This window comes from Carettochelys insculpta, chromosome 2 (genome assembly GCF_033958435.1).
Source record: "Carettochelys insculpta isolate YL-2023 chromosome 2, ASM3395843v1, whole genome shotgun sequence".
NCBI lineage: Eukaryota > Metazoa > Chordata > Testudines > Carettochelyidae > Carettochelys > Carettochelys insculpta.
Window position 1 is genome coordinate 127,512,730 of NC_134138.1, and position 14,261 is coordinate 127,526,990.

At 45.6% G+C, this 14,261-nt stretch overlaps 1 protein-coding gene across 1 annotated transcript in view; it reads right to left on the reverse strand.

The window, feature by feature from the left end:
* FARS2 (phenylalanyl-tRNA synthetase 2, mitochondrial) overlaps window positions 1-14,261 on the reverse strand; it is a 424,448-nt gene that overhangs the window by 182,063 nt on the left and 228,124 nt on the right. The window contains exon 6 of the mRNA XM_074987722.1: window positions 3,324-3,484. Coding sequence (XP_074843823.1) covers window positions 3,324-3,484 — 161 coding nt within the window. The remainder of the gene's footprint in view (window positions 1-3,323; window positions 3,485-14,261) is intronic.

A 14,261-nucleotide genomic window follows, 5' to 3' on the forward strand; every position in this document is an offset into this window, starting at 1 on the left:
GTGGGAGGCCTACTGGCCTTCACGTCCCCGCGTCTTCTCCGCTCCTCTCTCTCTTTTTATTATATTTTTTTTAAGAAAGAAAAAAACAACAATTTACACGTAAAACTGTAGCTAATCTGACTCTGGCTGTAGTCTGAGTGGATTCTGTCTGCAGCCGATGGCGGTTGAGAAGGAACTGGCGGGGACCGGATCGCGTACGTGGCCGGGGACGAGCAAGGGAGCGGCGCGCGCCGGTGTATGCGCGATCCAGGAGAAACTGTTGGAAAGTTTCCGATCTGCAGCGCTGGGTGAGCCCGACACCTGTTGTGGAGCACCCACGGGGACACTTCTAGAAGAATTTCCTTTAATTATATCATCATGCTCTTCAGGTGTTCAGTTTTTCCTGCCCTTTAGATACCAGGTCCTGCTTCCCACCTGTTTTACATTATGAACATAGGAAAAAATGCTTGTGATTTCAGGGCAATAACTTCTCATGTCCCTTCATACTGCTGTGACATGACAATTATAGTTTGAGCCATTTAGGTAATCCAGGTCAGCACTGTAGTATCAGTGCCCGGTGCTCTATTTTACCAGCAGCTTTTTGACATATATGCTTACATTCAAACACAGAACAACTTTGTGGACAGAGAAAAAGCCTGACAAATTCAGGTTGTTAAGCTGTTCTTTACTAATGCAAGAAAAGCATACTGCAAATCCTGAGAATGCTTTCAAATTAAATTCCATCTTTGAATATATTTACCCCAGATATTATAAATGGTTATTGCTCTCCAGTGAAATGATCTTGTCTGTTTGAAGACCATCTTAATGAACAGTGGAAAAACATAAATGGTGGTACATACTTCTCAGACTTATACACAGTGATAGGGAAACGCCAAAGACATAAAAGTTTGGTTCAGTTAAGCACTGAAAATATGGCTGCTTGTCCAAGCTGCTTGGGGCCTGCAAAATTGGGCTGGGAATCTTCTTTAGAACAGACTCAAAATACTTCTGAACAGTAACAGAGAGGAAGCCATGCTAGTCTATATACTATCAAAACAAAAAGCAGTCAAGTAGCACTTTAAAGACAAGCAAAAAAGTTTATTAGGTGAGCTTTCGTGGGACAGACCCACTTCTTCAGACCACAGCCAGACTATGGTCAGCCAGACTATGGTCTGAAGAAGTGGGTCTGTCCCACGAAAGCTCACCTAATAAACTATTTTGCTAGTCTTTAAAGTGCTACTTGACTGCTTTTTGTTTTAAAATACTTCTGGTATACCTTGCTTCCATTCACTTAGGCTGAAAATTTAGCAGTGGATTTTCTTTAATATCCATCAGAAAAGCCATACAGCCCTCTACACTGGAGAGCCAGGCTTGGAGCCAGACTATAATTTGCTTCCCAAATTTAATAAAAATTGGACAAGTGGTTCATCAAAGATCTCACAAAACTAAGTGACTGGGCAACAAAATGGCAAATGAAATTTAATGTTGATAAAAATAATGCACATTGGAAAATATAATCCCAACTATACATACAATATGATGGGTACTAATTTAGCTACAACCACTCAAGAGAAATATGTTGGAGTGGCTGTGGATAGTTCTCTGAAAACGTTCACTCAATGTACAACAGCGACCAAAAAAGCAGACAGACGATTAGGAATCATTAAAAGGGGTATAGAATAAGACAGAGAAGATGTTATTGCCTCTATACAAATCCATGGTAATCCCACATTTTGAATGCTGCATACAGATGTGGTCACCTCATCTCAAAAAAAAAAATACATTAGCATTGAAAAAGTTTCAGAAAAGGGCAACAAAAATTATTATGTATTTGGAATGTGTGCAATATGAAGAAAGATTAAAAATACTGGGATGTTGCAGGTAAGAAATGAGGAGACTAAGGGGGGATATGATAGAGGTCTATAAAATAAGGAAGCATTGAGTAAGAAAAAGTTATTTATTTGTTCACATAACATAAGAACTAGGGGTCACCAAATGAAATTAATGGGTATTGGGTTTAAACTAACAAAAGAAAGTTCTTCACACAGTGCATGGTAGGTCTATGGAACTCCTTGCCAGGGGATGTTGTGAAGACCAGGACTTCAACATGGTTCAGAAAGAACTAGATAAATTCATGGAGGTTAGGTCCATCAATGGTTACTGGCCAGGATAGATAGCAATTGTACCCCTAGCCTCTGTATGTCAGAGGCTGGAAATGGATGACTGGAGAGGGATCACTTAATCATTACCTTTTCTATTCACTCCCTTTGGGGCATCTGGCAATGGCCACTGTTGGAAGATAGGTTACTGGGCTAGATGGACCTTTGCTCTGACCCTGTATGGCTGTTCATATGTTCTTATGTTAATTATGGCAACCTAGAAGTAGAAGGGATTATCAAAGTTAAAAAGGTCTACAAAATTTAGGTTATTAGAGTCCCAGAGCTGAAATCTACAGAACTACACCACACATTATAGATTACTGTAATCTAGTTACCCTTTAAAAAGGAGCATCTTTATGGGGTTTCAGCTCTCAATTGCTTAATTTAGGACAAAAAATGAATGCTGGGGACTGTAACTTATTTTTCAGAAAGAGTAAAAGCCACTAGCCCTTTTAAATGAAGAGACGCAACAGAAAGCGTAAACTGAGGGCTAGTCAGAATTCTTCCATGAAAACTGAAAGTGGATCAGCCAAGCTATTTGTATAAAGACTTGTGAAAGGAAGTGCTGGTCACCAGAGTGAGTATCCACTTCTAACATCTTCGGCAGATTCTACTTTACCGGATTCATCTATCCTCCTGGCACGGATGCACCTCTTCTAAGTACCTCGCTTTCTCAATCTTTTCATCATATATAGGAGTGCAAGTGCATCCCGCTCCATACCTGTGTAGATGCTCTGGACCAGCAGACCTTAATGAATCTGCAGGAAGAGGGCTAAGAAAGAGCAGAGGATCTTCCCATGGGGACACCCTGAGGTCTGCAGGAAGCGGAGAAGGAGCAGTGACTTATTTTGCATAGGAACTGGAGTTTTCCAAGAAGTGTGTCTCTCATGGTGCCCCACGTTAGGACGCACATGTCACTTGATCGTAGATTTTTGTCAGAAATGTCTACAGGTCTGCACCTCTGTGCTTCAGTGCTGTCCTGATCAGAGATGATTTTCTGAATATCCACAGCTCAATATGGTATGATAATGACAAGATTTTACCACTGCAGCTGATGGTTTAGTACAATTTCAAATTGTCCTTTACTATCGATCACAATTTTGGTTATTTAATGTTCCATCGTCTTTAGTAATGACCATCCCTCCTACAAACAAAAAATTATCTATATCTATATACATATATTACCTGAAACTGTATTTTTTGGTCAATGCGAGGCACTGTAAACTGTTTCAGGAAGCGTTCATCTTCACTCCAGAACAGGCGGATGTCAGGGATATCATAGAGGATCATAGCCAGCCTTTCTAATCCCAGGCCAAATGCCCAGCCAATTTTCTCCTCAGCACCAGCTGCAATAAATAAAGATAAAAATCCAAGGGCTTAAGTGTGGCACATGAAAAATTGCTGATATGACACCCATCTCTTTCCCAAGGCAGATGCTAAAGAAGCATGATAAGAAAAAAGTCTGCAAGTAGTTGTCAGAGGACAAGGCTAAAGCTTGATCCTCATCCCATCAAACTCAGTGGCACATGTGAATGAGAAAGCATGATTGAGTTCAAAAAGTAAGCAAAGTAAATTGAGACACAGAGATCTTAAGTTTTTCAAAAACTAGAGCCCAAAGCCTACATACAGATGGCTGCCGGACCTTCAACCGTGCTAATTTCCCAACTGCTCCCAAGAAGCTCAACCCTTTTACACAATCAAGCAATTGCCTAAATGTGCATTTAGGCTCCTGTTTTTGAAAACCTTGCCCTGAGATGCATGCCCTAGTTCACAAAGGAAGCGGGTTATAGAATTCAGTTTCGTGATTGCTATCCTTGTTACCATTCATGGAAGAAAACTCTAGGAGGGAGCCCACAGGAGCCACAGTAATTAGGGCAGTTGCAACTGCCTTGGGTGCACTATTCCCATTAGCGTAGAGAGAGGAACATCACATAGTCCTGGAGTCTTGAGAGCAGACACAAAAAGAATTAGAAAAGAAGCATAGTCATTGTTTCGGATTTATTTAATTAACCTGAACCTGCTTATGTTACTTAGAATACTCAGTCCCTCAGGCTGAGCCTCAGCAGGATTCCTGTGCATTTTATTTGTGTTATTGGCTTGCTCAAACTGCTCTTTCCAGACATCTGCAGTGGGAGGTTAATCCACTTTATAAAGAAATAATCCCTAGAATCAGAACTGTAAATACCCCAGCTCTATCCTTCTTAGGATGTTCTCAGGTACACACAGGCACGTTCTTTGAAAGCAGACATGGTAAGAAGCAGGCTCTGCATACACTTCACAGTAAAAAGGCTGGATTTTGAGTTTGGTTACACCAATTTTTAAATTATATAAAGGGCAGAGACAAAACCACAAATGTCACCAAGTGAATTTTTTTAACTCATACTGAAAATATATATATAAAGGATACTGAAAGCTTAGGCTGCTGCTTGGTCATCTGGAACCCACTACAGATAATTGTGTTAATCATGGGGGTTTGTGCTTAGCACAAGATTTTAAGCTTCTCTGCACTGAACATGATAGTGTGCCCTCCAATATTGAAAGCATGTATTCTTTTTGGCTGTGTCTACACTGACAAAAAACTTCAAAATGGCCATACAAATGGCCATGTCGAAGATTACTAATAAGGTGCTGAAATGCATATTCAGCTCCTCATTAGCAGACTGCTGGCTGTGGCTCTTCGGAATTGCCATGTTTCGCTCCCGCGTGGCTTGTTGAATTGAGAGTGGGATCCTTTTCCAAAGGATCTCACCAACTTTAAAATCTCCTTATTCCTATCAGCTTTTAGGAAGAAGGGGATTTCGAAGTTGGCAGAGTCCTTTCGAAAAGGACCCCCATCTCGATGAGCTGTGCGGGAGTGAAACGCAGCAATTCCGAAGAGCCACAGCTCGGGGCGTGCTAATGAGGCGCTGAATATTCATTTCATCACCTCATTAGTAATCTTCAAAATGGCTATTTGCATGGCCATTTCGAAGTTTTTTGTCAGCATTGACGTAGCCTTAGCGTAAAATTTTTTAAAACTGAGAAAGTTGTATAATCCACTCTCTCAGAAGGAGGATGTTCCAGGATCCAAGCTTTCATTTAAAAATAATTATGTTCACAATCCTTAGGGAAGATGAACCAAAGGAAAATCAGTGTTACAGTGTGGTCTTTCTGAACTGTGTCCCTCTGCCCCCATGGTGTCTTGTCTCTTGCCTCCTTAGATGATAAACATTTTTTAGTCAGGAACCACAGGTAGAATCCCAGACCTACTAAAGTCAATAATAAAAATTGCACAGACTTCAAAAATTTCACTGACTTCATTGTTCAGAGCTTCACAAAACAGGGACCTGATTTCCCTCACAGCACTACTTAATACATAATAAAACCAGAAATATACTGCCTAAGGCAGTACCTCTGAAAGGCATGACTGCTTCTCCTTGTCTCACTAGAAGAGATAACTCTGAAACCTAAAGATGTCAATTTAAATACCAACAATGTTATTTCACTGATGCTCATTTAAGCAGACAGAACTAACAAATATGACAAATTATGATGATAAACGAAGCTGACGAGAGTTTATAGTTTTTGATGGATACAATTTTAGCAGAAGGTCTTGATCAAGACTGTTTTCAAATGTTACTAATATGCAGATATTGATTTATGAACAATTCCAATCACAACCACTTCTGCTTATTCTACAAAGTTTAACATATTATTCTTTGACAAATTAATTTGCCGTACACTGCATTTTTACAGAGAACACTGTGATTTAATGTCATGTATTTTTTAGATAGGATGGGTCCTACTGCATACTTCTGCAGCATGCTCAGATGATAGCCAACTGAGAAAGTATTGTTTAGCTGAGCATCTGCCTTGCAAATTCAGCACTGTGATGGCTGACCTATCCATAAGACCACCAAGAAGTCTTGTGGCACCTTACAGACTAACAGATATTTTGGAGCATAAACTTTCATGCGCAAAGACCCGCTTCATCAGATGCATGACTCATGCATCTAATGAAGCGGGTCTTTGCCCACGAAAGCTTATGCTCCAAAATATCTGTTAGTCTGTAAGGTGCCACAAGACTTCTTGTCGTTCTCGAAGCTACAGATTAACATGGCTACCTCTCTGATACTATCCAAAAGGACCTTCTCCAAGTTCTTGTGTTTTGGATCTCCTGAAACTGGGAAGCCCAGAGGAGGGAAACCAATCTGAAAACTTTCTGAATTTTGGGAGATGCACATAACAAGATTTTCCTCAGTTGACTATCTTAATGAAGTTGTCATGTGCCTCCTGAAGAATATACCCCTCCTGCTATATCCCTTTCATACTGTCTTGTTTTCTACTTGTAAATGTTAAGGGCCCCGAGCCAGCAAAACATGTAAGCATATGGTTAAGATTAAGCATATGAATAATCCCACTGCAGCCAAAGAGACTACAGCATAATCTAAAATACATGCTGTCTGGGTTGCTAATGTGCTTAAAGTACATGTTTAAGTGCTTTGCTGAATCAGCATAAAAACAAATATTTTTAAACACACAAATTTTATGCAAGTACAATTATCACTCCAGAATTTATACACGTGAAATGTACATGAATAAAAATTAAGCACCCAGAATGACAATCAATTAACTGAGTGGAGCAAGAGAAAGTGATGAGGGGTCTGGAGGGACTGCCAAAAACTTAAAGATGGTCTGGGAGGGAGACAGTTTGAGGGCTCAGGAGCAGCTCTGGTCAGGCAGCCGGGGAGCTGGTAAAACAACCACTTTCTCTGTTCAGAATGCCACAGGCCAATGGAGATAGCTTCAACAGATGTTCAAGTTTTCTCCAGCTGGCTCTCAAAGCTTTTCAGGATGTCAGGCTCTTGTTGCTTCATGTGCAAAGATTTGACTACTCAGCAGAAAAGCATCACAGAAAACTTCCTTGCCCATAGACACATTTTTAAAAAGAGCCTCTCTCTTCAGGCCTGTGGTCAATCTCCAAAACTGGGCCCTCCATCGAGAGAGAGAATGAAAGAGAGAGAGAAAGAGAGATTAACACCCTCCCCAAGAAATGCCAAATGCCACCAAAAATTTCCCATTAGAAATCTTTGTTAACTGAGACTGAAGGTTGCTCAAATGGATTTCAAACACAACAATGTGGACTCTGAAAAAAATATTGGAATTGTAAGTTACAGAAAAATACATGGCCAATACACCTTTCTCCAGACATTAGCCCACTACCATCAGACTGTTCAGCCATGCTAGCACTTTCTATTCACTCAACGTCTGTATCAAACAACTACAAATAATTTAATCTTCTTTGGCTAGACCAGAATATGCTATACTCTAGCGGAGACACATATCCTGGCCTGCCAAAGGCCAGGGGTTTCAGCTAATGAATCCTTTATCACACCTACGAACAGAGATATACATTTTTTCCCCTCAGGAAACAAAGATCTTTAAAGCAGTGACTGAGATAAGAACTCTTCTACCACGCAAGATTTAAGCTCTGCTTTGTATCTCAGTGTGAACAGCAGGTTAATATTCTCTCATATAAATCTTAATTATGCTTACTTTAGTACCTGCACTGCCTTTTATTATACAGCTTCCCCATCATTTCTGCAAAATTGCCAGGAAGGAATTCGTTTATTCCAGACAACTAAATAGAGACTTAGAATTATGAGAAGTTATGTTCACTGAGAAGTCAGAGAAACTAAACTCAGATTCCAAGGTTGAAGAAGGACCAGGAGCAGACAAGTGTTTGAGTCAAGTGTGCACTGTAAATCAACAAATCCAAATCTCACAAACTAAGGACTAAAATGAGTTGATAAAGACCTCTCTCCACTCCCTTTTAAAAGATTATTATTGACCGTTAGCTTGATCACCTTTGCTGACTGAAACGGCAGGTAGAGGAGATATGGTCTCTCAAGTAGCAAGGCCTAACTAGTATGACTTAAATTCCACCCAAAAACTAATCTACAGCCAGAGAATACCACAGAACACAGGTGTAACGATGTCCCTGCATGCTAACATTGCTTAGCGTGTAGCCCCATGTTACAGTACTCTATTCTTGAGTTGAGAAATGCAAGACAGGAAGTAGAAAGAAACGGATGCATTCTTCTTGTCAAGCATAGATAAGGACAAAACATCTTGGCTACAGCTGTATTTAGCAGCAGATTAAGACCTAATAAAACTTCCAGGAGTGATAACCCACAAGCACACTTCCTCAGTCAACAAGGCTGATACATTTCTCTGCCATTTCTCCAGGCTGCATCTCAGAATGTATAAGTGTTATCCCAGTCTTATCTGCATTGACCCTCTACCAGTTGTCCTAATTAAAGCTGCAATTTCAGCCAAAGGCTCAGGGCCTGAGTCTCCATTGTTTCTTTTGTGTAGTTATTTATACCTGTGCAAAGCAGGTGTAAAAGTCTGTCAAATCAGAACGGTAGAATTTTGTCTTCTATTCACACTGGTGTGAAGGACTAGATAGGAGCCAAGCAGTGAAGGATCAGTAACTGCACCAACTAGGACACAGCAGATGGAGACATAGTAAAAGAGAGGGAGCCATGCTTGTCTATACACTATCAAAACAGTGTTAAGAAGAATAAAAATTATTAGTGTGATTCTTCTCAAATTCTTCCTTAATTTAAGGGCACTTGTCTCCAGGCTGAAATACTGAATGCATGCAAATAAGTATTTCGACAGCTGAGTTGGAGACACCTTAGACAAAGACCTGTGTCCATATTTGACATGTAATAAGGAATTATTAATAAGCATTGGTTTCAAAATGGTTTCTGAAAACAAGAGTTAAACAAGGGGGGCCGCGTCTACACTAGCCGGCTACTTCAAAGTAACTGGCATAACTTTGAAGTAGTGCAGCTGCATCTATGCACGCAGCACACAACTTCAAAGCTGAAATCGACGTTAAGCGGTGAGATGTCGAAATCGCTATTCCTGTCAGAAGATGAGAATAGTGCCCTACTTGGGCACTGAACGTCGAAGTACGGCGTGTGCAGACAATCCGCATCCCGCTATTTTGAAATAGTGGGGTCCTCCCAGCGGCAGTCAGCTGTGGGGTTGAGACATGCTGTCCAGCCCCTGCTGGGCTCTATGATCACCATGCACAGCTGCCCTTAAAGCACCACAGACCCGGACTTCCTGTGGCAGGAAGCTGAGAGCGTGCAGGCAGCAGCAGCCACATGTGCTCACCCTGCACGCCCTCCGCGACATCCCCAGTTGCTCACCTGCCACCCATGGCAGCCAGCCAGCCCCCTGAGCGCCTCCAGGGCTCCCCCTGCAAAGAAGAAACAGGGCCCCCAGCCGGGTGAGGGGGGTAAGAAGTGGTGGGGCCCCTCCTGGACGGATGCTGAGCTCCGAGACCTGCTGGGGCTCTGGGGTGAGGAGGAGGTGCTCCATGTAATCAGAAGCAAGCAGCAGAACACAGAAGCACTCACCTGGCTGGCTGAGGGCCTGGCCACCCGGGGTCACCCTGCCCACACTCTGGATCACATCCGGCGAAAGTAAAGGAATTGTGACAGGGTTATGACCAGACCCAGGACTCGGCCAGCCAGTCTGAGGCTGCCCCCACACTTGCCCCTATTAAAGGGAGCTCAGGGCAATCCTGGGCCCATGGAACAACTCCTCCCCCGTGCCCATCTTTGACATCGTGGCCAAGGAGTCCCAGCAGGCCTCAGAGCTGGAGTCTGGCCCGGAGGTCACCCGTGCACTCAGGGGGCCACTGGAGGAGCCAGCCCTCAGGACCGCCTAGGAGGGGTCCACCAGTGAGGAGAGGGAGCTCCTTATTGACCTCCCATCCCAGAATTCCAGCCGGACGTCCAGCCAACGCGCATCCCCTGACTGCGGGAGTGGATGGTCAGGTATGTACCCCACAGGGCACACACCCATGGGGCAGGGACACCACACACAACCGGGGGCCCCCCACACTCCCAGCAGACTGTGGCCCACCACGGCCCAGCCACAGCACAGTGCCAGTGCCTGTCAGCACCTGCTCCCATGGACAGCGCTGTGCCCTAACCCTGGGGGGTGGGGGGAAGAGGGGAAGGCCAACCATGCAATGGGGCCACCTGCAGGGACACCACGCCACGGACGGGGGATGGGGACCCGGCACCCATGGGGGATGGGGGGCATGGGCCATGGCTCAGTACTGACAGCCTTCTTCTCCCTCCCTCCCCATTTCTGCAGCTGCACCATCCAAGGCTCCAGACAGACAGGCGCCATCTGTCGTCCCAGAGAGTCCCCAGGGATCCAGGAACTGTCAGCGTCTGGGGGCACCGCCAGTGCTTGGATGGGCCTGCCCCCGCCAGACCCAGGGGACAGCTGCTGTGGACCCCCAGCTCTTGGCGACTCTCCAGCAGCAGGTGGAGGCAGCTGAGGAGAGGCTCCACCACAACCGGAAGGAGGCCGCCTTGCATTGGGCAGCATGGCAGGACTTCATGGGAGTCTTCAGGGACATCGCTGGGTCACTCCAGAAGGTTGTGGTCCAGCTCCTGCCTCACCTGCCAGCCCCGCCCCCAGGACTGGAGCCCATAGGAGCTGAAGAACGGCCGGGGAGGCAGCCCAGCCCTACCTGCCGGTCCTCCCGGCTCCCAGCCAGCTGCACCGGGGACCATGAATGGGGGCGGGACGCCATGACCCGAACCTGCTGGGGGTTATGCCCATCCACCCCTGCCCCGGCCCGTCCACAGGCCTCCCCATGTATACAGTTATCTTCCCTCCATCTATATAGTTCCAACTTGTTGTGCAGAAATCATAGTCAAAAGTTAACAGTTATCAATAGTTCAAAGTTTTATTTTTCCCACACTCCTGTGTGATGTGTGCTTGTTGGGGGGCAGCGTGCAGGTGGTGGGGGCAGTGCAGGAGGCCCACCAGGGAGGTGCTCACTGAGCCCCCTGATCAAAATATGCTGGCAGGGCCTCTTGGACCCGGACCCCCTCCTGGTCGGCCTGGCAGCCAGCCAGGGGTAGCCCATGCTGGCATCGACCACCCACCCTTGAACAAAGGCCTCCCCCTTGCTTTCCATAATGTTGTGGAGCATGCAGCATGCGCCCACAACCTGGGGGATGTTCTGCAGGCCAACGTCCAGGCAGGTGAGGAGGCAGTGCAACTGGTCCTTCAAGCAGCAGAAGATCCTCTCCACCTGGCGGACGTGGTTCAGGTGGCCATTAAACAGCTCCTGGCTGGCATCGAGGTGTCCGGTGTACAAGCGCACGAGACAGGGCTGGAGTGGGTAGGCCACATCTGCCATGAGGCAGAGGGGGCACAGTGGAGTCCCCCAGCAGGATCTCCCTCTGGGGGATGTAGGTCCCCGCCTCCAGCAAGTGGCACAGGCCCAAGTTCTGAAACAGGCAGGGGTTGTGGGTGCAGCTGGGCCAAACCACATACACATCCTGGAAGTGGCCCCGGCTGTCCACCATGGCCTACAGGACCACCAAGTGGTAGCCCTTCCGGTTTGTATATCGTCCCCCACTGCGGTCTGGGGTGCAAATAGGGATATGGGTCCCATCTAGGGCCCCGAGGAAGTTCAGGAACCCCATGGCAGTGAAGCCCACGATGCCATGTCCAGGTCCCTGATGCAGATGACCTTCTGGAGGAGCAGGTCATTCAGTGCATGGACCACCTGTGGTGAGGGGACATGAGCACCCATGAAGGTGTGCAGGGTGCACCTGGTCATCACCCCTGCCCCCGCCCCGCACTCCCTCATCAGGTTCCCGCCTCCCATCCCCCAACCCCCGGCATCTGATCATCCAGTGTGTGCGTGCCCAGGCCTCCTTACCTCCATGACGATGGCCCCAACTGTGGCCTTGCCCACACCAAACTGGTGGCCCACAGAGAAGCAGCTGTCTGGAGTGGCCAGCTTCCAGACAGCCATGGCGACCCTCTTCTTGATAGTGAGGGCGCACCGCATCTGGGTGTCCTGGTGCCTCAGTGAAAGGGGTCAGCCACTGGTGGAGCTCGAGGAAGGTCTGCCGACGCATGAGGAAATTCCGCAGCCACCTGTCGTTGTCCAACTCCCCCATTACCAGATGCTCCCACCACTTGAAGCTGGTGGGGTAGCTCCAGAGGTGGTGAAGCACCAGGCGGGGTGGGGGGGAACAGGGGACCCTGATGGTCTGGGGCATCCCCATCTGGCCCCCAGGGAGGGCTCGCCAGGCAAGAGCTGCTGGGTGGCTTCCTGTGCAGCACCTAGCAGGGTGCCTGCTCTTCGGGTGACAGCCTGGAGGGCTTCCAGATGCTGCTGCTGCTGGGGTCCATCGCTGCTTGCAGTGAGCGTGCAGGTCTGGTGCCAGCTCCGCAGCACTTGTGTTGTGCAGGCTGAGTGTGTCTGGGAGGAGCCCTTTAAAGGAGCGGCTTGCTGTTGCCCCAGAAGGGCTAGTCCAGCCTGTGACCCCGCCCGCAGGCTTTCCTGGCTCCTTATTTTGAAAGGGGTTGCTTGTGTGTGTAGACACTCTGATTTTCCATCCGGGGGGGGCCCTTCCGATGTTCCCCATCGCTAGTTCGACGTTGAACATCGACAGCATCAGCCCCAGAGGATGTGTAGATGATACACGTCAAAGTAGCTTCTTTTGATATCATTACTTCAAAATAAGCTACTTCGCCCTAGTGTTCTAGTGTAGACATAGCCAGGTTGATCAGTTGATATCGACTAAGATCCATATTCTAGATGAGTATCACAGTGATCAAAGTATATTTAATCCCCGTAGGAAAAAAATAAGTTTTAATGCAGTATTTAAAAAAACCTGTTTCCTGTTAAGAATAAAACTCCACTGTGTTTTGGGGACAAAGGCCCTGCAATGGAAATGCCAGCATAGCAAAAGTGGCCAGTGTAATACAGATGAGTCATGCAACAGGGTTAGAAAAGTATTCCACACTGAGATCAGTTGGGATGTTAATCAACTAATGCTGAAAACTTATTAAAGGTCTGCTGAGCTGATCTCTTCATCTAAAACAAAAAACAGAACTAGTCTTATTATCTTCTAACTCCTTTAAATTGATGAGTAAGGCTCCTGAGTGCAATCCAGTTTAAATTACCTCCTTAAAGGAGGATCTGAATTTCAGACTCTGCATGCTAAATAAGCCACTCTTCAGGACCTCCAGAAAAGAAGTAAACATTCAATTATGCCTACTCTGATGGGGGGAGGGAGGATTTTTTTTCAACTTACACTTGGAATAATTTCTGAACAGTAATCACTGCTTTGAGAACATCACTGTCTCTCCTGGGTCAGACTGATCTGTGCTGTTTGCTTCACTTGAAAACTAAGTAAAAGAACTTTAAAGACTTTGACTGAATTTTTAATATCTATGTTTATTTTTGTTCCATAAACAAAATAGGTTTGTACACACTAATAGGGGAACCTATTTAAGAATAACTCCCATGAGAAAAAAAAATCACTCATATTAACTCTCTTCCAGTAAGTAATTAGCCCACATTATACTTCCTTGCCAATACTTCACGCAGCTAGACAGACAAGTGAAAAGGTGGTCCTGCTTTTAAAGAAGAAATGGATAATTAGAACAGAAGAGAAGTGAGAGGCGAAAAGATGGAAGGAATGGGAGGAAGAGAAAATTCTCTTCTCCCTCCCACACATTCATCTATCCCTTTTATCCTCCTTTACTTCTTTACCTTTTCCTTTCCCATATCTTAATTTCTCCCTTCCCAAACCTCTGATCTTTTCCATTTTTCACATTCCTACACCTACTCCCCCTTCTTTCCTTTTCCCCCCACACCACCTTCTCTAAATTCATAGGGTGAAACCCTGGCCTCATCTAAATCAGTGGTAAAACTCTCACTGACTTCACTAGGGCCAGGATTCTACCCAAATCCCAGAAAACTTTTCTAAACTATACAAATGAGCTCTACTATAAATTAAACTCTCTCAAGCTCCATCATATGGATAACATTTCCAGTAAGCTCCCAGGTGCACTTCAAGATATTGGTTTTGAACCCAAAGCCCCCTAACTACCTTAGAAAATGCCTCTTTGTATTTTAACCCTGAAGTTATGAACAGCTGGGATATTCAAATGTTAAGTTCTTAGAATTGCATGTCTGGGAGCTGGACACCCTGCGTGGATGACATAGGGGAAGCAACTTCCATTCATTTGACAAAGCCAAAATTTGTTGACCTTCTGAGCATACTGCCCATC